A 24475-nucleotide genomic window follows, 5' to 3' on the forward strand; every position below is an offset into this window, starting at 1 on the left:
GTTGGTTATAATCTGTCTCCCTCGCTCTACGCCTGATTGGTCGATACGTTTCCTTTCAGCCAATCAAATGCAGAATGAGAGAGACGGAGTACCTAGTGTATATACCTCTCTCTCTCATCACGTCGGCTGGATTATCGTCAAGGCGATAGGATGGGTAGCTCCCTCCCGCCAATAGTATATGCTCTCTAGACTGTACTACACACACATCACTAATCAGTGAACTTGGGCCATAGAGGTTCAACTATGCGTTCATTGGTTCGCGGCACTGAACTCGGAAATGCACTTACTTTCTGCGGAAATAGAGAAACGGCGAAAAATGACGCTTCAGAAATTGTAAGCGTTGGGTTGAGTCGAGATAATTATCCTTTCCCACTTCGAGAATTTTAACGTCTTGCGTATGTATATGTATATTGAAAAAAATCGTCACTTGACTGATAAGAATAATATAAAAGTACAAAAATTAATTACGCACCTTGCGTACACATCCAATCTTGACAAGAATAATATTTTTATGACCAACTGCATCGCACTTGTGTAAAACAATAACAAACGAGTTACATATATTTATATATACCTATACATATATGCCCCGTTCCTCTGTAAGGCAAGATGATTGGTTGGATCTAACGGCACGCGTAAACGATTCACTTTGTCGAGTATCGGTATAGATTTGTGCCAATTAAGTTAACGCGTGAAATACGCAGTCTACGTCGTTGAAAACTAAAGCTTACAGTCAACGTATTCTAGAACGAACAATTGCATACTCAAAACGAACCGAGAATCTCCGATAATCGTGTTTTTGTAACATAACCTCTTTTAGCAAGTTGTAATGCGCCGCAACGCATTTTGAAATCGTCCCGAGTTTCAGCCAAAATCCACAAAGGCCGTACTATGACGTCCCACGGTAAAGCAGAGACTGAAAGATTGCGAAAAAACCTCGAGGAACAGTTGGATAGACTTGTGCAACAGTTAGAAGATTTGGAAGAGTGCCGGTAAATATTTGTGTCAGGTGACGGTTATTGTTTTGCTAACAAAAAATTTCCATTGAGCCGGCATGTTGATTACAGCTTTATTGCTTTGTGAAAAAAAATTATTCCGACCAGTTTTCTACATGATTATTACTCTCACTTATAGGAGCGAGTTGGACGAAGCAGACTACAATGAAACTAAAGCTGAAACAATGGATCAGCTCAAAGATTTTAACGAAAGTCTACAACGAATGATATCTGGAGATATGACGCTTGTAAATGATCTGGGAGCGATGCAGCTGGTAATCAAGTTTTACCTTTCACACGTCTTGTAATAAATATGACTGTCCAAAGAAATAACTCGCTTAGTATAAAATACAACGTTTAATTGTAGGCAACCCAAGCTGCGATCAGCGCAGCCTTTCAAACCCCTGCGGTTATCAGAATGTTTGGTAAACGCGAACCGGCACAGTTGAGAGAACGTTTGTACCAAGTTGAACGTGACGCTAAGCTTGGAAAGCTAAGCAAAGAAGCAAGCGATAGACAGCGCGGGGAAATACTCAGCGCCTTGAGACAGTTGGGGGAAAAACTGAATCAATCCGAATTACAGCTGGTCGAGAAATTATCCCCAGAATCAGCAGCGCATTATAATTTTGTTCAAATAGATGAGAAAAGTCCCAAAGGAAAGATTGCTGTCGCGCTTGCTGGAGAAGAAGTCAGAGCTAATGAAAGTACTTGGAAACATGCCGTCGATTGAAACTGACGCTTAGCTAACATCGGTTGTGATTTCGGAAATTTCGAATCTTATAAGAATACTATGAGATTATTACAACCCAGTTTCACTTTTATTGTCAAATTATTCAAAAATCTACATATTATATATATGCTTATACTATTTGACTACATTTGCATATTATTTTTATGCAGATTGAACCAGTTCATGACTACATCGTTATAACTATTCCATGGAATATCATGTTTTATAATTCATACGTTTTTCTATTATATTAGGTTTGGTGAGGCTGCATGTAATAATGCCATAGAGGCGGTTTTTTCTATACAAGAAAAGTCAAAACATATACCGTGATGTAAAGGGTACATTAAAAAAAGGTTTAAATGCCATTTCCAGTCCTTGGAATTCGTATAAATAATAGATAGATTTTGAGTTGATTTACTTAATATGTTGCTGAAGTTGAGTCGAAGCCAAAACTCCAACTTTTCCTTTTTTTCTCAGCTGCCATGTGTTTTTTTCTGCAGGTTTTAGAATTTACTTCATAGTTTATATAGTTTATAACTTGGATATACAACACATATTAACAGTAAGTGAGGTTTTGAATCACTTTGCAATATATACTTGGAAGTACCATTATATAGGTATGCAAAAACACACTTCAATATAATATCTATATCGGATAATCAAACCATACTTATGTAAAATGTAAATAAATATTAATATATTCTACATATTATTAAAATTTTTTTACCCAGCAGCTTTATTAACTTTATAAAGAATACACATGTCCAACAAGTGTGATGAAAGTGTAACTGTATAACATTATAATTAAGTTATTTAACTGGCAATCAAACGAATACTAACGGAATCCCCAATGATGGATGGAAATAAATACTTTCTACTTTGCCAAATATTCAAAATGCGTGTTCAATTTGTTTAGAACTGATTGCAAATTCAACGCTTTATGTATTCTCTTTCATGCCAACTTTTTAAAGTGTATACAGATTTGATTCTACAATAACGTGTAAGAAATTTCCCATGCCAAATTACCAAAATTCCGATATTGATTATTTTTCATTTGGTTAATTCTTTTTCTCATACCGGAATACCCATCAAAAACCATTCGTGTATAAATTGAGAAAAAAAAACCTGTCATGTCAAATACTTCAAATTTCTTCTACTCTCTATACAGTTCATCTTGACAGGTTTCTGGAAATTCATAAGCTAATAAGAGATTTGTATGAATTTGAATGAAAGTTTGTATGAATAGTATTTCAGATAGGCACTGTCGTGTGACTTTGGAAATTTTTTTTGTATCAGCACCAATTATGCAGAGTAAGAATCTTCAGCACTCTGAACTACGCACAGAAGACTTGCTGAACCAAGTTTAAGTATATGAAAAAAATCAGCCAAATCAAAAACTGTCAAGGTCGGCGACTCAGTGACTTGGCAGGGCATGACCCATAAGTGATCAGGATTTAAATTACGCAGGCTCATCCTGATCACTTACAATGAGTTATAAATTTGTTGTGAGTACTATAAGAACCATTTGACTTTTGAATAAATTTTTATTCCTCTTTCCTACCTTTTTTTTTGTGACCTAATAATATTTATAAAAGATATTTAATATTAACATAATGATTAATTATATCATTTTCACCTTAAATAATATCGATTAGATTAAAGATTAAGAAATAACGGTATGTTGTATAATCAAGAACAGGTTTAAACTGAAATTCGCGGATCGTTTTTGATCAACACAAACCGTTTCTACCGGTAATGAGCAAACTAAAGTGAAGGCGATTTTGGGCTCCCATTATAGTGCGATTAGGGTGCATTATTATAACAACAGATTCCAAGTTCCCGGAAAATTAGAACGTTTCACTAGTAAGATGACTTGTTCTTAGATTGAAATCTAGTTATCACTCATTGTGAAACATGAATAATCTTACTCTCAAAAATACCTACAGAATAGGTAAAGATTTAATCCACAGGTTTGCTGTAGTAGATCAAGTTTTTAATATACGCTCGTTCAAATGAAATCTGAGCAAGTACTGATCATATGTAACAAATGAAACATCAAACTTTTATTAAAGTTCAAAAATAGGTGTGAAAAATATTCGCCAGACTCAACGTCTGCCATTTGCAAAAACGTATATGTTGATTGGGTTCGTGTTTTTGACTTCATAGATGCTACTGTCTTGTAACAAACCCTTTATTGGAGTGGTTTTAAATTATATGATTGCTTACGTATTGTTTCATAATAATTCTTATAATGAACGAAGATATGTGTATAATTATTCCCATAGACAAGAGTAGTATATTATAGTAGTAAAAATACTGACGAGGCCACAAAAGATTTTTGTGAATTTTTATAACTACAAACCAGTTTCGTTTCTTTTAAAATATATGTGGGTAGAGAATAGAATTTCTCTCTTTGTTAATCAAGAAAGATCATGATTGTAACGCTGCTAATAGTGAAAGAACAACAACAGTTAATTAAAAGTAATTCAAGCTGCAAAAAGCATCTGCCTAGGATTTGTATGACTGACGAATGAATAAGGTATTTGAACTTCAGCTATATCACCTTCCGATATACACTACTCAAATATTCGTAGAAAAATAACGAATGTAAATTTTGTTCTTTTATGATATTCCGGGGAATACGTGGGCTATTTATAACTGATCTTCGACTCATTCAAACATTCACATATTGCTCGTTGTTTACAAAGACCTAAGACAATTACTCCCTTGCTTTGAAAGAGTTTCAAAGCAAGTATAATTTCGGTAATATGACGAACTTTTACACTATACGAAATCAGTATGTCAAGATGAAATGAAAAGCTTCAAGAACAGAGAGTTTTTCTTCATGCGAGGTCGCATGTACCTAGCAAAAACAGCTTATTAATAATTCAGAAATTTAGTCCACAAAAGTGTCCCTCAAAAGTCTGCTTCTCATAGGATAATGATTTCATATTTTATTAATTAATATAGTGTTGAAAAAACATAATGCTGATGCGTTTAGATTTTTTGGTAGATCAATTCAATCCGAATATAATATAATAATTATTGATTTTTTAGGACGTATTGTAGTCGTCTACTAGATAGAGTAGGACGTCTAATAGATTTCTATAGGTATTGCACATAAAGAATAATTCGAACATGGAATAAATTTACAAGCTGTTACTGTATCAATGCATAAATTAGCTACTTTATAGAATTCGGTGCGTATAATGGCTTTTTACCTTTTAAGGGAACAGGAGCCCAAATAATAAAAAGGGCAATTATCAACCAAAGTCATTTTAACCAGCTTTTTAAAGCCTTAAACATTTTTTGTACTTGCTTAAAATAGCTGAAAAGTTTAGCGTTTGCGTCTGCAAACTCTTTTATGTTCACGCTGCCAATGGAATTGTTGACATTCGATACTGCAGTAAGCCGTATTCCAGCAACAATGATATATTGCTTCTGCTTCACAGTTGTAGCACTGAAAGAATTTTGAGTCATTGCTTGCACTTGTGAACTTGAAAAAATGCTAAAAATAATTAGTATTAAAGTGGTATTCTTTAAATCTGAATAATTACCCATTGCTTCTTTTTTATCTCTGATACGACTTGCTGATGTTTATCAGTCAATTGACGTATTTCTTTAGCATGCTCTGCTTGAAGTTTTTCCAATTCTTTGCATTTGTCCAACTCCAATTCTCGTCGTAACTTTTCTAATGCCGTCGTCATTGGCTGATCAGAGGTCCTGCGACCTCTTTTTACCTTGAAGAATTTTCATTGTTTCAACAGATTTTATATCGTATTTATGATTCTGATCATACTGACGTGGTTTGTAAAATCTAGTGCAAAAACTGTGAGAAATGTTACGTGGGCCAATCCTCTCAACATTTAAAAAAACGCATAGTGAATCATAAATACGATATAAAATCTGTTGATCCTGATAAATCTGCTCTAGCTCATCACACCTTAACAAAAGGACAGGTTTTTAATTTCGACAATGTAAACATAGTTGATGAAGAGAAACATTGGCATAAGAGACTAATTAAGGAAATGATACACATTTCTAAGAACAACACTGTAAACAGAAGAACTGACATTCAAAATCTTAGTCATTTATACTCGAATGTGATTTAAAAAAATCGAAAAAACTTTGTTTAGCCAATTTCAATCAGTCACCTCCATAATACTTAATCTCGAAGGTGACACCATATTGTTTACTTAACAGTCAAATTCAAAATGAATATTAGCCATGCACATTTAGGAACGTCACTATAAGTAAGTCAAAACATCTTTCTACCTGTAGATACACTCTGTTTTTCCTTGGTTTTTCGACTTATTATGTTATAATTTTAATAAGTAGCTAAATTTGTACACAACATAATTTACACTATATATATTGTACATTTTCAAATTCTACCTCCAAAACAGCATGCGGTAAAACTGCCTTAATCCAATTGTGACCTCACGTCAATTTTCTTCATTATTATATTTAGTTTTGTTTATTTTTTCTTACTTTATTTAGCATTAAAAAAATTCTTTTTGTTTTTTTTGTTTTTATCTTAATGTATTAAAAATATTTTTATTTTTTTTATTTTTTGTTTTGTAATAAAGATAACAGTCAATGATGACAAGATGCAATTCATGGAATGTTGCTTTTATTTACGACGTTTCGGCAGGACCCCGCCTGCCATCATCAGGTTTTTTAAAAAAATATTATATAGAGAATTACAAAAATTAGCTAATTTGAATTTAACATGTTTTACAATTTGAACTTTCGATTAAAAATTTTTTATACATAAATGCCATTATTTGTTATAGTAGTTATGTTGTCATAAATTAATAAAATATTATACACTCACATTTTCAAACATTCCTTAGCTTAACAGTTGCTTCTTACATGGAGTTATAGAAGGAGGTGAACTATCCGTCTGTCAAATTGACTTGCTTAATGTTAGTTATCATAACAATGATATAATGTCATATATTTATCTGTGTGATTGTTATTATACTGGACACTTTGTTTACATGACCTTTTACAACGTATGTTTTTTGCGGTATTATAAAATGTCTACGTAAAGGTGACTTAGATTTTCGATGTTTGTTCTTTTGTTTACAGTATCATTTGTTGATATGTGTATCATTTCTTTTATAATTCTTTTGTGCCAGTTTTTCTCTTTATCTAATATTATTACATTTTTAAAGTTGAACTTATGTCCTTCAACTAATGCGTGATACGCTAATGCCGATTTTTCTGGATCATGTGTTTTGATGTCATATTTGTGATTTGCGATCCTTTTTTTTAAATGTTGTCAAGATTGGCCTACGTAACATTTTTGGCAACCTGTGCAATTAATCTTATAGATGATATTAGTTTGTTCGAGCTTTGGTGTTTTAGATTTTAAACATGTGAATAAATTATTTAAAGAGTTGGTGATTTTATACGACACATTAATGTTTTCTTTTCGCATAGTAGTTTTTATGTTCTGCGATAGACCTTCAATGTATGGAATTGAACCTACACATTTATCTTTGTTGTTTTCACAATAACCAACGTTAAGACTGTTGTAATCTTTATCAATTCTTTCTTTCTGTGAGTGTCTAATCAGTTTGTTAGGATAGCCGTTTTTCTTTAATGTTTCGCGTACTAGTTTTAGATTTTTTTTCCTAAACTGTCCATTTGAAAGTGCAATGCTTCGATCTAGTAAACCTATCGTGACACTTTTTTTGTATTGTAGTGGATGGTGTGAGTGGAAATTTATGTATCTAGCTGACCAGGTTTTTTTGTGATACCAATCCGTTTGTATTGTTCCTTCATGATTAATTATTAACATGCCTAGGAAGCTAATTCTGTTATTATCTTCTAACTCGTGTGTGAAATTGATGCCTGGATGATATGAATTAAATGCATCGACTAGTTTTTGAATATTATCATATATTGTGTACGCATGTAATGATATCATCAACGTATCTCTTATAGATGTTAATTTGAAGGGTAAGGAGTTTATGACTGACTGTTCTAGAGTTTCCATGACCAGATTAACTGCAACAGGGCTGATGGGTGACCCCATGGCAACACCATAGATTTGTCTATAAAAACTGTTCTCATGTGTAAAATATGTGGAGTTTAAGCATATATCCACAGCTTGGATGAATTCTGTTTTTGGAAAAGCAGTGTGTTTTGATATGAGCACCCAGTTTTTCCTAATAATGGCTATCACTAAATTGGTTGGAATATTTGGATACAGGGATGATACATCTAGCGATAAAAGAGAGAGATCATTAGAGATGTTAAGTCCTCTTATTTCTTTAGCGAAGGACCAAGAATCTTTAACATGGTATTCAGTGTTGCCTATGATGTTAGATGAGATTCCTGCACATACTTTTGATATCTTATATGTGGGTGAGTTAATGTTTGAGACAATCGGTCTAAGTGGATAATCTTTTTTATGTATCTTAGGTAGAAAATATATTTTTGGTGGTAATGCGTTATGTGTTTTAAGCATTCTACATGTCGGGTCACAAATTCCTCCCTTTTTCGCTATGTTATTGATTATATCGTTAGTTTGTTTTTCTATTATATTGGTCAGGTCCTTACATTTTTTATACGTATTGGTATCATTGAGTATTTCATTAGTTTTTTGGTTATACTCTTCTCTGTCCATAATGACAGTGATGTTACCTTTATCTGCCTTTGTGATAATAATGTCTTGATGAGTTCAACTTTGAAAATGTAATAATATTAGATAAAGAGCAAAACTGACACAAAAGAATTTTAAAAGAAATGATGCACATATCAACAAATGATACTGTAAACAAAAGAACAGACATCGAAAATCTAAGTCACATTTACGTAGACATTTTATAATATCGCAAAAAACAGACGTTGTAAAAGGTCATGTAAACAAAGTGTCCAGTATAATAACAATCACACAGATAAATACATGACATTATATCATTGTTATGATAACTAACATTAAGCAAGTCAATTTGACAGACGGATAGTTCACCTCCTTCTATAACTCCATGTAAGAAGCAACTGTTAAGCTAAGGAATGTCTGAAAATGTGAGTGTATAATATTTTATTAATTTATGACAACATAACTACTATAACAAATAATGGCATTTATGTATAAAAAATTTTTAATCGAAAGTTCAAATTGTAAAATATGTTAAATTCAAATTAGCTAATTTTTGTAATTCTCTGTGTAATATTTTTTTAAGAAACCTGATGATGGCAGGCGGGGTCCTGCCGAAACGTCGTAAATAAAAGCATCATTCCATGAATTGCATCTTGTCATCATTGACTGTTAATACCAACGAAAATTTAATCATACAAGAAACACAGTCACGAAATTCAAACCTCATCAATACAGATAACCTGATGACGGCTGGCTGGGCCCGCCGGAACGTTGTTAAATAAAAATATAAACATGCAACCACGCATGGTCAAATTCTCTGACCCTCTCAGACGAATCCTTCCACATATTTAAGAAAATTCAAGGGTCACGAAATCTTCACATTAATTGATAATGAGGTAAATCGATTATTTAAAAATCAAAAGTACTCTTACCTTAGCTGGAAGAACTTCTGATTGTATTTGTTCAGTTTGAACAAGTACACATTTGGATCTTGGCTCTTGAGAACTTGATGTAACCATATCTTCTTGTGATCCTTCCTTTTTCAAGCCTTGCGGACAAGTGCTGCATATTTCTCTGGCTGGTTCATCTTCAGCAACAGCCAAGAACGGCACCTGTAGAAGAAATTGGTATTTCATCGAGCCAAAAGTACAAGTCAGAAAAAATAGACAAAGTTTGATCGTACTTGTCTTTCTTCACTCGTTTTCCTGCTTCCAGGTGTAGCTTTTCGCTCCTCACTGGCCGTTCTACTCGTTGATTTCTTCAATTTTTCTTCAAGTTCTCCAGAAGTAGATTGCATGTCCGAACGACCCTCAGTACTCAAACGTTCTACCTTTACTCTTAAGTCTTTGAAAATGGTCATCGACTTGCTCGAAGTGGAGTTTTTCGAGCTATTCAGTCCTGGTGATTCTATGTGACGAATTTTTGCTGGTTTGACACCATTTTCATCATCCGAAAGTTCAGCATCTTTTGTTTCAGACTTTGCTAGCTGAGCAAGTAAAGTTTTGTGGCGTTTCAATTCCTCGAATGCCCGGTTCCAGGCTGCCGATCTTTTGATCTACAGAAAAAAAAAACATGTATTAATTTCAGATAAGCAAACACCCGCTTCTTCAACTTCACCTTTTTTTGTATTGATATGAGTAATATCGAAGGAAGTCTATCGTTAAAAAAATCATAAGTTATTAAATCTATTTAATAACGCACAAATTCTTGCATGCCTAAAACCTGGATGATCTAATAAAATAGAGCTAGTCATGCTTTAAATAACAAATTACGATAATAAATTGAACTTGAATACGATTTCGAAATGTTTTATTGAAATTTGGTACCACCAACGTGTTTTAAAATAAAATATCGAACAGACCAGGAGGAAAGTATGATTATTTAATATGTGTCAATGCTGTTTGTAGAATGTTGAAAATTTATAAAAACAAAGAGGTGTGTCAGCTATTTAATAGATAACACAATCATTGTGATTGAATTCTGATGTCATACCTTAATTTCCTTCCATTTTCCTTTCTCTGACTGCGACGTGAAAAGTAATTGAAAATCAAATATGGTACTAGTCATTGCGTTTCAACTATGATACAATTCATACTATTGCATAATTATGATAATTCATATCAGAGAATATAGTCAGTAGGCGTTACGCTGGGAATCAGTGATTCTGCTCAGCATCGCGATTAAAACTCTGAATTTTTAAATTTAAATATATCACAGAAAGGAGATGAATAATTTTGAGTGCTAATCTATAATAATGTGTTAGTATCACCTGCAGTGTGTTTAAATTGACCGTTATCGGGCGTATGAAAATCTTCTCAATGTTTGCCCTCATATGATGGCCGCCAAAAAATCGCACATCATACACGTCGTTGTTTATTTGCATTACTTTGGCTGGCCAGTACGGATATCCCTTCTGTTTTGCATAAACAAGTTGATGCGGTGGGTTGCAAGGTGTACAAAACCATAATTTCTCAGATTTTTCATTAGATATTCGATAGCAATCGGCACAGCGACGAATCTCTTGTAGATCGTAGCAGCAATCCTGGTACATTGTAATGCCCATTTCGCCTATCGCACTACTTTCTGAAGCAAAAAAATTAATGCTTTCAACGCTAAAGTTATTTTGGAATACTTATGGAAGTTAAAGTTTGCACGACATCCAAGTCTGCTTCTTAAGGTGAAAAGTTTTCAAAGAGAAAATCTTCAGATTGAAGCCAATTTTTGCTTACCTCCATGATACACGATTATATTATGCATTATATTATGCGCGTCTGTCTCAAATTCCGCAAGGTTGTTATATTCTTTACGTTTTGTTTTTTTATCCATGATAGCCAAGTCCATGTGATTCTTGATCAATATTCCTGGACGCCAAGAATCCTCTCCCTCACTAACCCAAGTTGGCCCTGAGAAGCCACCTGATGGTGTGACAACCGGCGTATTATCAAAAACAATCGTTCGATTTGTAATCTCTGGTGGTAACTTTGCTTTTAAGTGACCACACGTAAAGTTAAGTATATGATTCAAGTCGGATTTGTCACCGAATACGTCATTGTTTATTTTCTGTAATGAAACAAACTTTTAAAACTCCTTTGCACTTTAAAATTTTTTAAATATATTTAGAACTATGGTACGTTACATTTAATCGTCATTTTAGAGTTCACATGTACAAAAAATTTACAAAATAGTCAAGAGCTATTTTTTGTTAGAATCAGATCTAACTTAATGATACTGAGATATATTTGTAACCAATGAACATATGAAATGTGTGCGATGTGCAAAATATAATAAGGCAAACATACTTCACAAAAATTACAGTATTTTAATTCGAGATTTTCTGGGACGTGGCATTCCTTGTGGAATACTCTGTGGCATTTTTGGCAACATTCGACCACTCCTGCTCTTTGGCATTTATAACAGTACCAGTCGTGTCCATCAGTCTCAACTAATTCAACAGGAATCCTATAGCTCTCTTGTTCGACACCATTTTTATTAGCGACTTTTTTTAGCTGAACGAGCCCGTCTTTGACTGCATTGTTTAAATCCTCTTGTACAGTTTGCTCGGACTTTCCATACATCCGAGCTATGTGACGCCTGACTCGTTCCTCGTTTGGCAAAGTTCTTTGATGTACAATGAACTTTATGCTATCCCAAATACGCTGGGTAACCACTGGATCTGTCCGACGGCGTTCAGCCATGCTGACGATTTTTCACTGTTGAAACATAGGCCGATTAAAACGTCAGTTCAAACATATAGACGGAAGTTTCTCATTTTCAAAAATCAACAGCCCAGACTCAACGAATGTAGAAAATGGACATTTCTATTCGTCCCATAGTTCGTCCGTATAGATTGGGCGGTGAGCAAGCCCCTATATTTTACACAGTACAGTTACGATTGAGCCTAGATTTGTTTTGATAATAAACTGACCCTCATATTCCTGCATTTGGTAATCTCATACCCTCATGCTTTACTCGTCAAGACTCAGTCTGTTACAGAAAGGCTTGAAATTGAATGCATGAAATTATTACTGTTGAACCAGTGAACAAAGAGGGAATTCAGTTTTTCTATGAAAAGGACCTAATTTTCTGTCTAAAAAGTTATTTCGACAACAAAAATGTGAGCAATAATTCATAGTTAAATAACTATATAAGTAATCAATTGTCAACATGCACACAATGGTATTGGGTTTTGCGGGCTACAGTCTGTTGCTATCAGGCTGCATAGCGTTGATTTTTTTGCTTAAAATCGGCTGTTTCAAAGACATTCTCAAGACCCCGTTACACATTCTCTCCACATCGGACACGTTAATTTCTGTAGTAACATCGATAATATTACTCCTAAATCAGTCAATACCGTTGAATAATTTTGAACAAGATCTAACAATGAGTGTTGAGGAAGAAATATCTGATCGTCAACTATTTTCACATCAAGAACAAAAGGAACTACGTCAGAACGAAACGTGCATGAGATTTTCTTACAAGTACGACGACTCTTGGCTTGCTAGTCAAGATATAAATGGAACCGCACCAAAGTGCGTGTTTCAACACGTTTTAATGCATTATGCAATGTTTCTAGTGCCATTTGTAAACGCATTTATTTCGCTTCTAATCTATTCAATGCAATGCAGCAGTGGAATATCTTGCATTAACAAAAGATGCTCAAGTTTAATAAGAATGTCACAAAATTCCAGCAACGATAACGGTCATGAACCAGCTAATCTTGGCTTGCGAAAAAAAAATCTCCGTGTGCAAGAGGATTCGAATGCTATCTCCAAAGCTCCAGAGGTGGATAACGAAGCACAAGAAACTGTTATCAATATTGCAGACATGGAAAATATTACTAAGAACGCTAATAACAAGTCCAAATTCACCGGATTTGGATTAACTGTACAGTGGCTCATTCCAGCATTGGTAACAGCTATATTGTATTTTTCTCGAGGTCAAGATATGAATAAAGTGCGTGAATTAAGTGAGATGGAATGTGTTTTCAAAGTAAATTTTCCGCTAGAATCATGTTATGAAACTAACTCAGGTAACGTTGAGTCAGTGGTATACCACGAAGAGAACTACAGTGAATCAAGTGGATATTTTGAAGTCGATGACCCTGACACAGTTATGAGTTCTTATCCACATTCTGAAAAGATTGACGAGGTCGTACTTAGAGTCCACAATGTACTTGAATCGGTGTTGAAGAAAACTTGCAATAAGACAAGTGAAATGAAGTACTCTGAGAATTTCAAACCGTGGAATATCACGAAATATGTAGCAGTAACAAATTTGACACAGGGAATAAAAAGCAATGAAAATGAAATACTCGAAAAACTGGCTAATATACAGGAGACATTGGATAGTAAATATCCTGAAATTTATAAAAACTACGAATGCGAGTCTAATAATAACAGCGACTTGATCACAACATCTCCGGAAGTACTTGGAGCTATAGATTCGAAAGTTTTCGATGAAGTGCTCGTAAACAAAAACAGGGTAACTTCAAAATTAATACCCCTGATCACAAAAATGAAACCAGAAGATTTAATTTATCGGGAAATAATTGCTGCAGACACATTAACAAGGAATAAAGATATACAAGCATCCATTAACACTTCGACAAACGAAGATCAAGATAAAAATGAGAACCAAACAGCTGGATACAAAGCGGCTACATACGGAAATAAAACTACAACACATGAAATTGATAAAAATATAGAGAGAAAGTTGAACGGCCAAATCTACCCAGATATTATCAAACGGATTCGTGACACCGTTAAACAAGTTGAAGTGAAAGCACAAACAGGAAACTCACATGATAATTATGAGGTAAATCGCGTGAAATTCGATACTGGCTTGTTCTATAAACAATTCAGCGACAATGAGGTGGAAATTTCTGCACCGAACCCAAACGCAAGGAGTATTAATGAAGATAAAAAGACTGTGGAAAATTTTTACGCAAAGAACGAGGGCAAACAGATGTTGCAAGTACCGGTGTACATGGATGAGCGCTGTTTGTTGTCTATGAAATTTCTTAAAGTACACCTGTTGATTCTTCTATTTTTAATTTATTTCACACCACTGTTCATTTCCGTTATTTTGCAGACTCGTGCTATGTATGCGTGCAATAATATCTTGGACAAAATTGATAGAACTGACAAAAAAAATTGGAAGGCTTCTCCGGTCACCAAACGAACATTGGTTTCAGATGAAACTTTAGTTAACAAAGATCCACTGAAACCTGGGTGGTTTGGAGATGAATCTGGTACAATGAATAACGATTTAGGGGAGAGTTCAAGTGGCTTAGAGAATCTTAAAGTTATTCAGCAGTCAAATATTATTCAATCTGATCGCAGTGCAGCTATACAAAGTGTCCAACAACTAGGCTTCGATTCAGAAATGGAAGAAAATGAGGAAACTGGTTATAAAAACGTTATGCACGAGATAAAAAGCATGCAGATGCTATTTGGTATTTTGAAAAAAACTTTGATCTTGAGTATATTGATGTGGACGCCTGCCTTTATAGAGATACTTAGTAAGGTATTTTTATGCAGTTCAACGCCTGCGTGGCTAGTCGATATTTTGTATTTACTAGGCGTGTCTTTTGGTATTGTTAAGAATTATCTGAACGTCAGTATAGCAAAAATTAATAAAAATTCAGGTGATCAAATGTTTGTGAAGGAGAACAGCATCCTTCCTAGCACCTATAACTAGTCGTAATGTATTTTACCCAAGCAACGTAAGTTGTGTTAGTAATTTGTATAAACTAACATAAAATAATAACAGTATTAATATTTTACACTTAATTTACTACTAATTTGTCTATATACCTAGTGGAATATCTTGGCTTTCTAGCGTCATTAAAAGAAATTTGATATTTACATTAATAAGATAAGTGTATCTCAGCTTCGTGTAGCGTGATATGGCAACTATTCGGGGTATTACGATTATATTGAAAAAATTGTACAGATGTACTGTAATGATATTAAATACGATCAAATTTAATGTATATACTTCAACAGCGAAGATTTTAAACACATTACGTAAGCAAAATTTCATTGTTACCTTTCAGTCTGATCATAAAGATGTAAAATATGTGAGTAGTTACATCTGAATAATTATTTGAACAGCTATAAGATGTGAGAAATAAATGTATATTCAGATAAATAAAGAAATTCATGAAAAATTTTCATCGCGAATTTATATTTCAATGCCATGCATGATTATTTGCGAAAATTCGCTACGCGAGTTTATAATGATAAGCGTCCGTCTATGCGAAATAATATAAAAATTGATTGATCGAAATTTGTTATCAAAGCTTGCAAATATCGACGACAGTAAGTAAAAGGCAAGTAGGTGAACTAAATAAAAAGATAAAAAAATTACACTACATAAATGAAAATTTACTTACCACAACTCCTGCGTCGAACGATCAAACGATTTTTAGAGGTCGATTAATCATTGATTTTAAGGTCAGGTTGAGTTGTGCGAAAATTTTTGCAACTCCTGTTTCATATTAATATTTTCAGGAGGGTAAAGTTATCCGTGAAACCGTAAATAAACTCACGTTCGACAGAACACGAACAAACTAATGGAGACGTAGACGTCACGGCTAACCTAAAAGTTGCGCGCGCAACCGCGCGAAAATATTCGAAATTTGAACTGATCTTAATTTCATTTTCTGGGAATGGAGATCATTGACATTGTGGATAACTATTAAAATTACTTCGAGGAAGAAAAAAAACCATCAACTATTACATAACTTAGAATACAGGTAAGTAGATGCTTAAACAGGTAAGGCAGAAATCCACTAACAAAAATGAACAAATTGTAACTTAACATGACTTAATAAGAAAATATTAACGACAATATTTACAATTGTCACGAGATTGTTGGCAATGTTCATTGATAGACTAACAAACTTTTAACTATTCCTTAATATTTTGTTTCTTCCTTAGTTAAAGAATCTTAAGTCGGTTGTGGATTCGGAATTGAGTGGTTGGCGGGTGACGAAAAAATTGTATTCATGATATATATCATAGGGTGAGAAATCGGGAGTTGGGACTGAAGTGTAGCGATTAATCTCGTCACTAGATATAAAGACTGGGTCAAGTAAAGAAGGATAGGAGCAGTATGCAAGGTACAGCATAACTGGAAGAACTTGAGAATCGAATTGAAGAAATGCCTAGACTGAAGGGTTAGCCTTAACACAATATCATACGATTACAATCAAATGTCATTTAACTTTATTTTTATTATTAAACTCTAGTTTACTCAAGAGAGACGAGAAGTTTTTCCAAAATGTGCGTACCATCGTTCCACGGGCACATGTGCGCTCTAACTTGATGCGTGCCGTTAGTTTTTGCTTCATTTAAAATTTTAATAAGAGGATAATTCGACCTTGGAAAGGCAAAATCTTTTTCCGACAATCTCAGAATGGGGCAAAAATCATTCCGTCCATCGCCGACGTAAGCAACTCTCTCGAATGAGGTTCCATTTTCCAATGACTCTTTTATGTAATTTTCTAAAATATGCCCCTTACAGAGATTTTTTGTGCTCAATTCGCACCAATCTTGCAGATGATACATTTCAATTTTCAACAATCCGTTGTCGTCGTATTTAGCGGGATTAGTAAATACCCGTGATATAGTATGACTCAGTTTTTTATTCTTCAACCAGCGCTCTATGAAAATTGAGTTCGAGTCACTTATTATTATAATATTGCAATTGCTCTTGTGCAATCTTTCCAACAGATCCTCCATCCCGTTTACTGCAGGTATATTGTCTATAGCAGCATTTATTTGTGTCTGGTTAATGCAATTTGCATGGAGAAGTTCGAAGATTCTCTGCATGTAGGCGGTCCATCCGTCCGATCGATACATGCCTCTCACTGATTCTGGTAATTTTTGTTCGGGCAGTAGCTTCCGGACTACAATATCCGTATTGTCATTCACAATTGTATGGTCAAAGTCAAACGCGACTAGAAGTGGTCGAGACATCTGTTAAAAATATTGTTAAATCAGGTACGATTAAGAGAAAAAAATTCCTAGTCACCCTTATTTTTCGACCTTGCATAAGTTATGCAATGGTGAATGAAACTTTTCATTCGACGAATCTACCAATACTTTCTTTCAATTTTCGTTGATAATATCTATAGTTGCACGGTTATGTGAAAGGGGGAAAAAAATAGTGCATCGTTTCACATGCTCGTTCTTTTACAAACTCAGTTAAGAGTAAGCACAGTATAGGAAAACTTTATAAGCACCCACCGTTGAAATAACCCTTTTGAAGTAAATAACCGCCTTATTTATGTGTAATTGAGTTTGATTCATGAAGATCAACGATCAGGCGAAAATATCATCACAGAAACGTGCGACGATATGCTCGACACAAGGGTTTGGCGAATACTAAACCTTCAGCCTGACATTCGTGTGACAGTTCGCAAACATTTTTGAGGTTATTGTATGCCACGAGCGGCAGCGACATCTGTACGTTGATCACCGCGTTATAATTAAAAGGATGATGAAAAACAATAAAAAATAACTTTACGTCGTCACTTTGCAACTGTATCTGATTCAGTGGATCTGACGCGCAGTAAAGTCGTTATTGTTTTTTTCTCTTTCGTTTTAGTCATGTGTGCAATTTAGCACCTTATATGATTATTAAAAATATTGTATTTGATCATCTACACGGCGAAAGTAACTCGCACGCACATCACACCCGCACAGCGGAACTGTAACGTTGATTGAACCAAAGGATTGATCAAAGAATTGTGCTTTCTGTCAGTGCCAGGCTTAAGGCTAAAAGTCGAACCACGAGTCGTTCGATTTTCGGGAGTTTAGAGGTGTTATTTGGTGCCGACCTTTCGGTTGAAACTGCAAACTTTAATTGGGGCCATTTTGAGGATAGATATAGTAAAATGGACCAAGAAGTTTTGACAACGCTCAAATTACTAATGATAGGTGAAACTAACGTAGGAAAGTCTAGGTAGGTATCGAATTTATTGCCATATTATGTTACTCTGTAAATTCTAACCTCTGATCAGTCTACGATAATTAATTAATTAATTGTTTAATCCGCATAAGTCAACTAATATTTGAACCACGTCAGTAGGCTTCCGTTAAAAAAGTAGGTAGATTTTTCAAAAATTGAAGCAACTGCCGTTTGGTTAATTTGTTATTTTTTTTTTGTCAAGTAAGTTTCAGAACTCGTGATATCTTGTGTTTTCTTAAATTACACGGTGTCCTGATTTCAGTATATTACTCCGATTCACTGAAGATGAGTTCAATGAAAACATGCAGAGCACAGTTGGTATGGATTATAAAACTAAACAGATCACCATCGACGGTAATACGGTTAAACTCGCGATTTGGGTATGACGACTACTTCCTGAAACTATTCGATAATCAGACGCCAACAGACTTGACAGCATGTAAGTTAATTATTTGTCCAGGATACGGCCGGCCAGGAACGTTTTCGTACATTAACGCCAAGTTACTACAGAGACGGGCAAGGTGCAATTCTAATGTTCGATGTAACGGACAGACATACATTTACGAAGCTTGAAACTTGGCTAAACGAACTCAACACTTACTGCAACAAAATAGATATTGTGAAAATGGTTGTGGGGAACAAAAATGACTTGCCCAACAGGGAAGTCAGCATGGAGGAGGGCTTGGAATTTGCTCGGCGACACCAAACTTTGTACATTGAAAGTAGTGCAAAAACTGCTGACGGAGTAAGGTGCTGTTTTGAAGAACTCGTTGAAAAGGTGGTGTGACTTGTTTCACGTGGATACTTTTGAGCTCTTGCTACTCTGCACATTTTTCAATCTATGAAAAAGAATTGTTCCGTTAGTTGAAAATATATTTATGATTTTGCCTTAACAGATAATACAAACTCCTGGACTATGGGAAGCTAATTCAACCAGAATGTATGGTGGTGATAGTTTAGGCGGAACGAGGCATCGCCTGGGTAAAAGAGGAGTTCAATTGACAGACGATTACGAACCACAAAATCCTTACTCAAATTGCTATTGCAGTTTAGTTTAGCAAAACATCACAAGCTTCGAATTAATTTTACACGCCAATCACTCCAAACTAGGTACACTGGGAGCAGCTTGTGGTATAGCGAAAAAAAAAACTAAACCATAATTAAGTCTTCTCTGGCTAATTTCTATTGACCTTAGTTTGTAAGATAACCAATCTGGAATCCGAAGGGATTCTTTAAAGAATTCCATACACGAAATGGTCTGGAGTAATGTAAATATATCTATGGTGCATATGATGTGGAGAACGTTTTAGCAATTGATAATTACTGATCAAAAATCTAATCTTAACGATCAGACAATTCGATTATCTGCATTATTCTTCAAATTTTTTCTATGCTATTTTTTATTTCGGTTTTTGTAATGCTACTTATATTTGAAATTATAAGTACACCCTATCCTATCGCTAATTGTTCAGCTGTTTTTGTAATCTAGCACTCCTTATTTTAAGAATTTTGAGGTTCATATGCTTGGCCTTTTAGTTTTTGGTCTGTCATACAATAATTACTTCAGATTTCTTAAGTAAATGTGGAAATAATTTTTCCTCTCGAAATTTTTTGTTTGTACAACATGTCAACTTGTAAAGAGCATATTTATTTGTAAATAAAAGAGCCTTTCAATAATCGTAGATTCTTCAAACTTTTACCTGACTCAAATGGCATTGTATCGTTATTGCTGAAAATATCTTGTGAAAAAAAAAAGATCGAAAGTAGCATTCATGGCAACGTAGATCAGGACACAATGTGATCGATAACATAAGCAGATGACTTCATTGACGAGGACCAGTAATTGAAAGCAGCAAATTGGTATTGTTTTACAATTGCGTTGGGGCTAGTAGGTTTAGTCATTGATCAATGAGTCATTTGACATTTCATAACAGACATCCTGACGTATTGCTATGACTAATATGGAATACGAAGGAAAACTGTTCGAAGTATCGGAGAAACTGTCAACCCATGGCTCCAAATACAATTACAGTCCTGTTTCTAGTGATTGTATGGCATGCGCCGTACGTGTGACAAGTCGAAGACATAAAGAATTAGAAGAACAGGTGACAGAGTTATTTATATCCTGCGAAAAGTATGATCATAGGTGAATTATCTTGCTTGATTTTTAGCAGAGCGTTGTTGTTTGTGGACCTTTTCCAAGCAACGAAGATGTATGTCACTTGCCTGAGACTCTTGCCAAAGAAAAATACCGAAGAGCTCAATTGCATGTAGTAACCACTAATCAAAGGGTCAAGGTTTTCGGCAAGTGGACCGAGGAAAAATTATTGGCAGCATTGACAGACCGATTACTGCAAAGAGCTACCAGTCAACCCCCCAAACCTTATGAGAAAATTCCCCCACTAAAAATTAAACAATTTTCTGCTGGTATACCTTACTGTCCGATTGTTCATAGGGGTATATACAGCAAGGATATTTTGGGACGATTGTATGGCAGTGGTATGGCGTAAACATTGATTAGGAAACATAATATAATACAATATATATTCCATCTTGTAATAGAAAGTATTATTGGTCATATTTTAAGGTGTGTCAGAATCGCTTGTTATAAGAGCAATGAAATTTGGTTTAAAACATCTTAAACCGGAGGATCTGAATTACTTTATCCAGTTTGGAGTATCCATTCAAACTTTACGATCGCATAAACTCTGGAATGAGTTGACAGACGAATCTTTAGCTACGTCTCTGAGAACTATGGGCTTTGATGATAATGCTAGCAGGAAAATAATATTAAACGGCATGCTGTTACAAAGCGAAATTTGTTTAATGCAATTAATGCTCGCGGGCGTTGATGTTCCTGGAATTCTTAATTGGCAAGGGGAGAAGATCGATGTAGGAGCTCGAATGATAAAATTTTTAAGAAATTTAGGAATTCCAGAGGATGTACTGCAACTAATTGTTCAGAAAGGTATCGATGAAGAGACTATGGAGATGCTTAAGGATTTGGGGTACACGGAAACAGAAGAAGAAGAACACGTGGGAATGCATGAGGTCTGAAATCATTACGAATGTAGTTATGCATGAAAAATATAAAAAGTGCAATGTATGCAGATGTTATACTACTTGCCACTCCCAAGTTTGTACAACGTATACTTTCAATGTAGGTACTCATTTGCGAATGCGATTTGACTGTCCTTGAGTCAGAAATTTGTTCAGTGAATTCGCCACCCTCTAATACTAACAGCTTGAAGAGTTTAATTCCAAAGCCTGATAATAGCGAAGCGGATTTTGAAGCCGAAGATACTCGCGTATGTTTTTCTGATATAAGTAGTTCGACTGTGTCAAATTCAACGTCGAGTCAACAAACTCTAGTAGATTGCAAAAATGTGCACGTAAAACCAAAAGCGCTAACAAGCTCAGAACTTCTCACTGAACGAAATGAGTACTTAAGGTAAAGATTTGCGAGTTCAATTTTTCACTCTGGTGTGTACAATTTTTGAAATTTATTTACAGGCGAACAGTAATGGCACCATTAGCTTGGGCCATGAGCAGAGCGTTACAGTACAGACCATCTGATCCAAATCATTACATAGCATGTCAACTGCTGCGTTGGAGATATGGGAACGTTTCCAAACTGGAAATGAAGGCTGTACAGGACTTTGTAATCGCTAGAACAATCGAAATGGACAAAAAATTAATGGTTTCAAATAGCTTTGATAAAGTTGGAGAAATTTTAAAAGTTCACTTTCAATTCTGTTCATGAGAGTAACATTACTTTTAAGGAACAAAAACGGAAAGAAGAAGAAGAGTTGATGGCCAAACGTAATTTTGAAGCTTTACAAAATATTCCTTGCCATCCGTGCTGGCAAAATCAACAAATTTATCGTGTTAAAGAGCGGTGTTGGAAATGTATTAAAAAATGGGTACCTAACTACGAGCGATGCGAGTTGCCTGAGATTTGTAGTTCGTGTGAGGTCGACTTATCTGAGATTTTGAACTCTGACACGGCAACAAGTAGTACTGGAGATAATTCAGAAACAGAAAGTGCTGTACAGACTCAGAAAGTAGCCATTCTGGATAATAGAAATATCTCATCAGACGGTCAGTACCGTTATACGGAAAACTTGGACTTGTCAAGTTATAACAGGCTAGTGAATATAAAAATATCTCTTAGCAATGCTGTATCTCTGCTTTGCCCAAATACATTTGTATTAAAGTTTTTAACGAGATATGGTTTTCTTTTACAGAGTTGACGAATTTTACGGAGAATATTTCAAATCGGATTCTTACGAGGAAAATATGCATATAATTTCAACCAAGTCTGAAGCATAAATGTTGATACAGCATGAGAACTCTATGTACAATTTTAAGTATTTTATGAATATTGCTATGTTGGTAAAATTACCGATTTCTGTTGCTTTAAATTACAGTTTAAAATATACTACTACTACGATCAGATATATGAAGGTAAATTTGTGCAAAATAATTTTTTTCTTGTTTCTATGAAAGAATGGTACTACTAATACATGATATATGTATTGATCGCATGAATATTTTTTGATTTTGTTGACTATTCAACTTGTGATGATAATCTGATTAATAGAAAAATAATATTTGTGAAAGCGACGACTTCTCTCGGCGCTCATGTTTATGAAAGGGACGCACTTGGGACGAGCGTCTCTGGTTTTGGTAACTTCGCGCCAGCAGCCCGGACTGTTTATGCAAGGCGATAAGTACCTAGGACAAGTGGGCCCCACGGTTTGCGAAGCAACGTTTCGACCGGCGAGGCGACGATCACTTCTCGATAGAGTTCCAAGCAAGCAACGTCGTCCTTTTACTTGAGATTATACGCGACGCTGTACGTTTGTGCAATTATATAAATATAGACTCATTCCGCTATTCGTTATTCAGCATTTCTTACATTTGGAAAATATTATAACCGAATTGGATTAGAAATATATTGAATTGATGAGAAAATTCAATTGTGGACAGAGCAATCATAGAAAATTCGTTTATTTGGTAATCAGAATCGTACAATTGTTATACAACACTTGATCATAATATTTGAGTACTAAGATTCCATCACACATACAAAATCAGATGAGATGAAAAAATTTAAAACATTGCGAATAGAAAAATATAATAACACACTGGCGGTGTTTGAATTGTACAATGATAACTTTTCTATGATAATATGTAGAAATATAATAAATTTCGGTTAATAAACAAATACGGGTAAGTAATCTTCAAACTATTGGATGAAGTTAAAAGTAAAGTACTGGTGTATTTATGAATAAACCAAATGCAGTACTTCCGTATAAAATTCGAGGTTTTATTGAAAATGTAGAATAATAAATACTGTACGTATCGGTTGGGTATAATAGTATAATAATGTAATAGGCAACAATATGCATCGTTCGCTAAAACTTTTTTTTTTTTGGACGCACTGATAACTTTTAGTTAATCATAGATTGTGCTTTAATTAACAGGAAGAACACAACGACCCGCGTACGAAAATAGGAAATTCACAAGTTGTCATGACAGACTTGACGTAAGAATGCAGGGGAGCTATTTCTTTAGTGAATCATGGTATTCCATCATTACCTATTTTAGATTATTCCCGAGGTTCACAATGAGTACGTTTTTTCGGTTTACATTGAAAGTCTTGGTACAAGTTAGAGCGAACGTCAATAAAATAGCAACGTATCAAAATATATTTTTGCATCTATTTGTTTGGTCTATATCCTGAGCTACTAACAAAATGGGGTTTCACAAAATTCATTAACGTCCATTCATGAGTTAATTGTTAAGTAAAACTTGGAAGTACAAAGTAGGAGGGAGATTGCTAGGTCTATGCCTCGTATGGACGTATTATTTGCTACGGTATGAAGAAATCTACGAATTAGGAGTATTATCGATTTTTTTTTCTTATTTTTTTTTTGTTGCACTGTTATACAACGGTGAACACAAAGGGTACTACAGGGTAAACTGCAGTGAGCGTGTTTCCGATTATTCCTAATACTACAAAGATCCTAACTAAATTCGAACTAAAATAAAATTTAAATAATTGGTATAAAAGATAAGTATCATCACTGTTTAAATGATTTCTGTGAAAGCCTTTGACAAGTTCACTAGTCAAAAAGATTTTGAAATATG

The 24475-nt window shown here is 34.6% G+C and overlaps 5 protein-coding genes across 11 annotated transcripts; 3 read left to right on the forward strand and 2 right to left on the reverse strand.

Moving 5' to 3' along the window:
- The first annotated feature begins 188 nt into the window (after positions 1 to 188).
- On the forward strand, positions 189 to 3805 carry LOC124181520 (protein LZIC-like). Of its 2 annotated transcripts, none has more exons than XM_046568164.1 (4): positions 189 to 333; positions 821 to 992; positions 1135 to 1270; positions 1363 to 3805. In XM_046568164.1, exons 2-4 carry the CDS (start codon positions 892 to 894, stop codon positions 1723 to 1725), a joined length of 600 nt encoding a protein of 199 aa, XP_046424120.1. In that variant the 5' UTR covers positions 189 to 333; positions 821 to 891; the 3' UTR covers positions 1726 to 3805. The 2 variants fall into 2 exon arrangements, with proteins under 2 accessions (XP_046424120.1, XP_046424121.1); XM_046568165.1 differs by having other exon boundaries at positions 192 to 333; positions 863 to 992.
- On the reverse strand, positions 2213 to 15974 carry LOC124181512 (zinc finger MYND domain-containing protein 11). 2 transcript variants are annotated; one of them, XM_046568149.1, is made up of 9 exons: positions 15738 to 15974; positions 11641 to 12051; positions 11071 to 11401; positions 10611 to 10924; positions 10334 to 10363; positions 9525 to 9896; positions 9274 to 9453; positions 5283 to 5465; positions 2213 to 5185 (listed from the first exon to the last, which is right to left on the reverse strand). In XM_046568149.1, exons 2-9 carry the CDS (start codon positions 12034 to 12036, stop codon positions 5063 to 5065), a joined length of 1929 nt encoding a protein of 642 aa, XP_046424105.1. In that variant the 5' UTR covers positions 12037 to 12051; positions 15738 to 15974; the 3' UTR covers positions 2213 to 5062. The 2 variants fall into 2 exon arrangements, with proteins under 2 accessions (XP_046424105.1, XP_046424106.1); XM_046568150.1 differs by lacking the exon at positions 10334 to 10363 and having other exon boundaries at positions 15738 to 15968.
- A 622-nt stretch (positions 15975 to 16596) lies between these two features.
- LOC124180742 (pyridoxal phosphate phosphatase PHOSPHO2-like) lies at positions 16597 to 17325 on the reverse strand. Its single transcript, XM_046566489.1, has one exon. It carries the CDS (start codon positions 17323 to 17325, stop codon positions 16597 to 16599), a length of 729 nt encoding a protein of 242 aa, XP_046422445.1.
- Positions 17326 to 17872: 547 nt separating this feature from the next.
- On the forward strand, positions 17873 to 20001 carry LOC124181519 (ras-related protein Rab-18-B-like). The gene is made up of 4 exons (XM_046568163.1): positions 17873 to 18313; positions 18582 to 18699; positions 18780 to 19097; positions 19216 to 20001. Exons 1-4 carry the CDS (start codon positions 18246 to 18248, stop codon positions 19375 to 19377), a joined length of 666 nt encoding a protein of 221 aa, XP_046424119.1. The 5' UTR covers positions 17873 to 18245; the 3' UTR covers positions 19378 to 20001.
- A 138-nt stretch (positions 20002 to 20139) lies between these two features.
- On the forward strand, positions 20140 to 24018 carry LOC124181515. Of its 5 annotated transcripts, XR_006870483.1 has the most exons (7): positions 20140 to 21370; positions 21484 to 21770; positions 21833 to 22019; positions 22102 to 22466; positions 22567 to 22677; positions 22750 to 22786; positions 22943 to 24018. XR_006870483.1 is itself a non-coding variant. In XM_046568156.1 (6 exons), exons 1-5 carry the CDS (start codon positions 20936 to 20938, stop codon positions 22649 to 22651), a joined length of 1359 nt encoding a protein of 452 aa, XP_046424112.1. In that variant the 5' UTR covers positions 20140 to 20935; the 3' UTR covers positions 22652 to 22677; positions 22750 to 24018. The 5 variants fall into 5 exon arrangements, 3 of the variants coding, with proteins under 3 accessions (XP_046424112.1, XP_046424111.1, XP_046424113.1); XR_006870482.1 differs by having other exon boundaries at positions 22567 to 22786; XM_046568156.1 differs by having other exon boundaries at positions 22750 to 24018.
- Positions 24019 to 24475: the final 457 nt, after the last annotated feature.

The sequence above is a fragment of the Neodiprion fabricii genome, chromosome 4 (assembly GCF_021155785.1).
Source record: "Neodiprion fabricii isolate iyNeoFabr1 chromosome 4, iyNeoFabr1.1, whole genome shotgun sequence".
Taxonomy (NCBI): domain Eukaryota; kingdom Metazoa; phylum Arthropoda; class Insecta; order Hymenoptera; family Diprionidae; genus Neodiprion; species Neodiprion fabricii.

Coding starts and splice junctions, on each gene's coding strand:
- LOC124181512 (XM_046568149.1), bottom strand. CDS start 12,036: ATGGCTGAACGCCGTCGGACAGATCCAGTGGTTACCCAGCGTATTTGG. Junction 10,925..11,070: donor TATAATCGTGTATCATGGAG/GTAAGCAAAAAT, acceptor TTTTTGCTTCAG/AAAGTAGTGCGATAGGCGAA. Junction 10,364..10,610: donor TCAATTTAAACACACTGCAG/GTGATACTAACA, acceptor TTCACGTCGCAG/TCAGAGAAAGGAAAATGGAA.
- LOC124181520 (XM_046568164.1), top strand. CDS start 892: ATGACGTCCCACGGTAAAGCAGAGACTGAAAGATTGCGAAAAAACCTC. Junction 993..1,134: donor GAAGATTTGGAAGAGTGCCG/GTAAATATTTGT, acceptor TCTCACTTATAG/GAGCGAGTTGGACGAAGCAG. Junction 1,271..1,362: donor ATCTGGGAGCGATGCAGCTG/GTAATCAAGTTT, acceptor GTTTAATTGTAG/GCAACCCAAGCTGCGATCAG.
- LOC124181515 (XM_046568156.1), top strand. CDS start 20,936: ATGAAATTTGGTTTAAAACATCTTAAACCGGAGGATCTGAATTACTTT. Junction 21,371..21,483: donor AACACGTGGGAATGCATGAG/GTCTGAAATCAT, acceptor CTTTCAATGTAG/GTACTCATTTGCGAATGCGA. Junction 22,020..22,101: donor AAATGGACAAAAAATTAATG/GTTTCAAATAGC, acceptor ATTACTTTTAAG/GAACAAAAACGGAAAGAAGA.
- LOC124181519 (XM_046568163.1), top strand. CDS start 18,246: ATGGACCAAGAAGTTTTGACAACGCTCAAATTACTAATGATAGGTGAA. Junction 18,314..18,581: donor ACTAACGTAGGAAAGTCTAG/GTAGGTATCGAA, acceptor TCCTGATTTCAG/TATATTACTCCGATTCACTG. Junction 18,700..18,779: donor CGGTTAAACTCGCGATTTGG/GTATGACGACTA, acceptor TTATTTGTCCAG/GATACGGCCGGCCAGGAACG.
- LOC124180742 (XM_046566489.1), bottom strand. CDS start 17,325: ATGTCTCGACCACTTCTAGTCGCGTTTGACTTTGACCATACAATTGTG.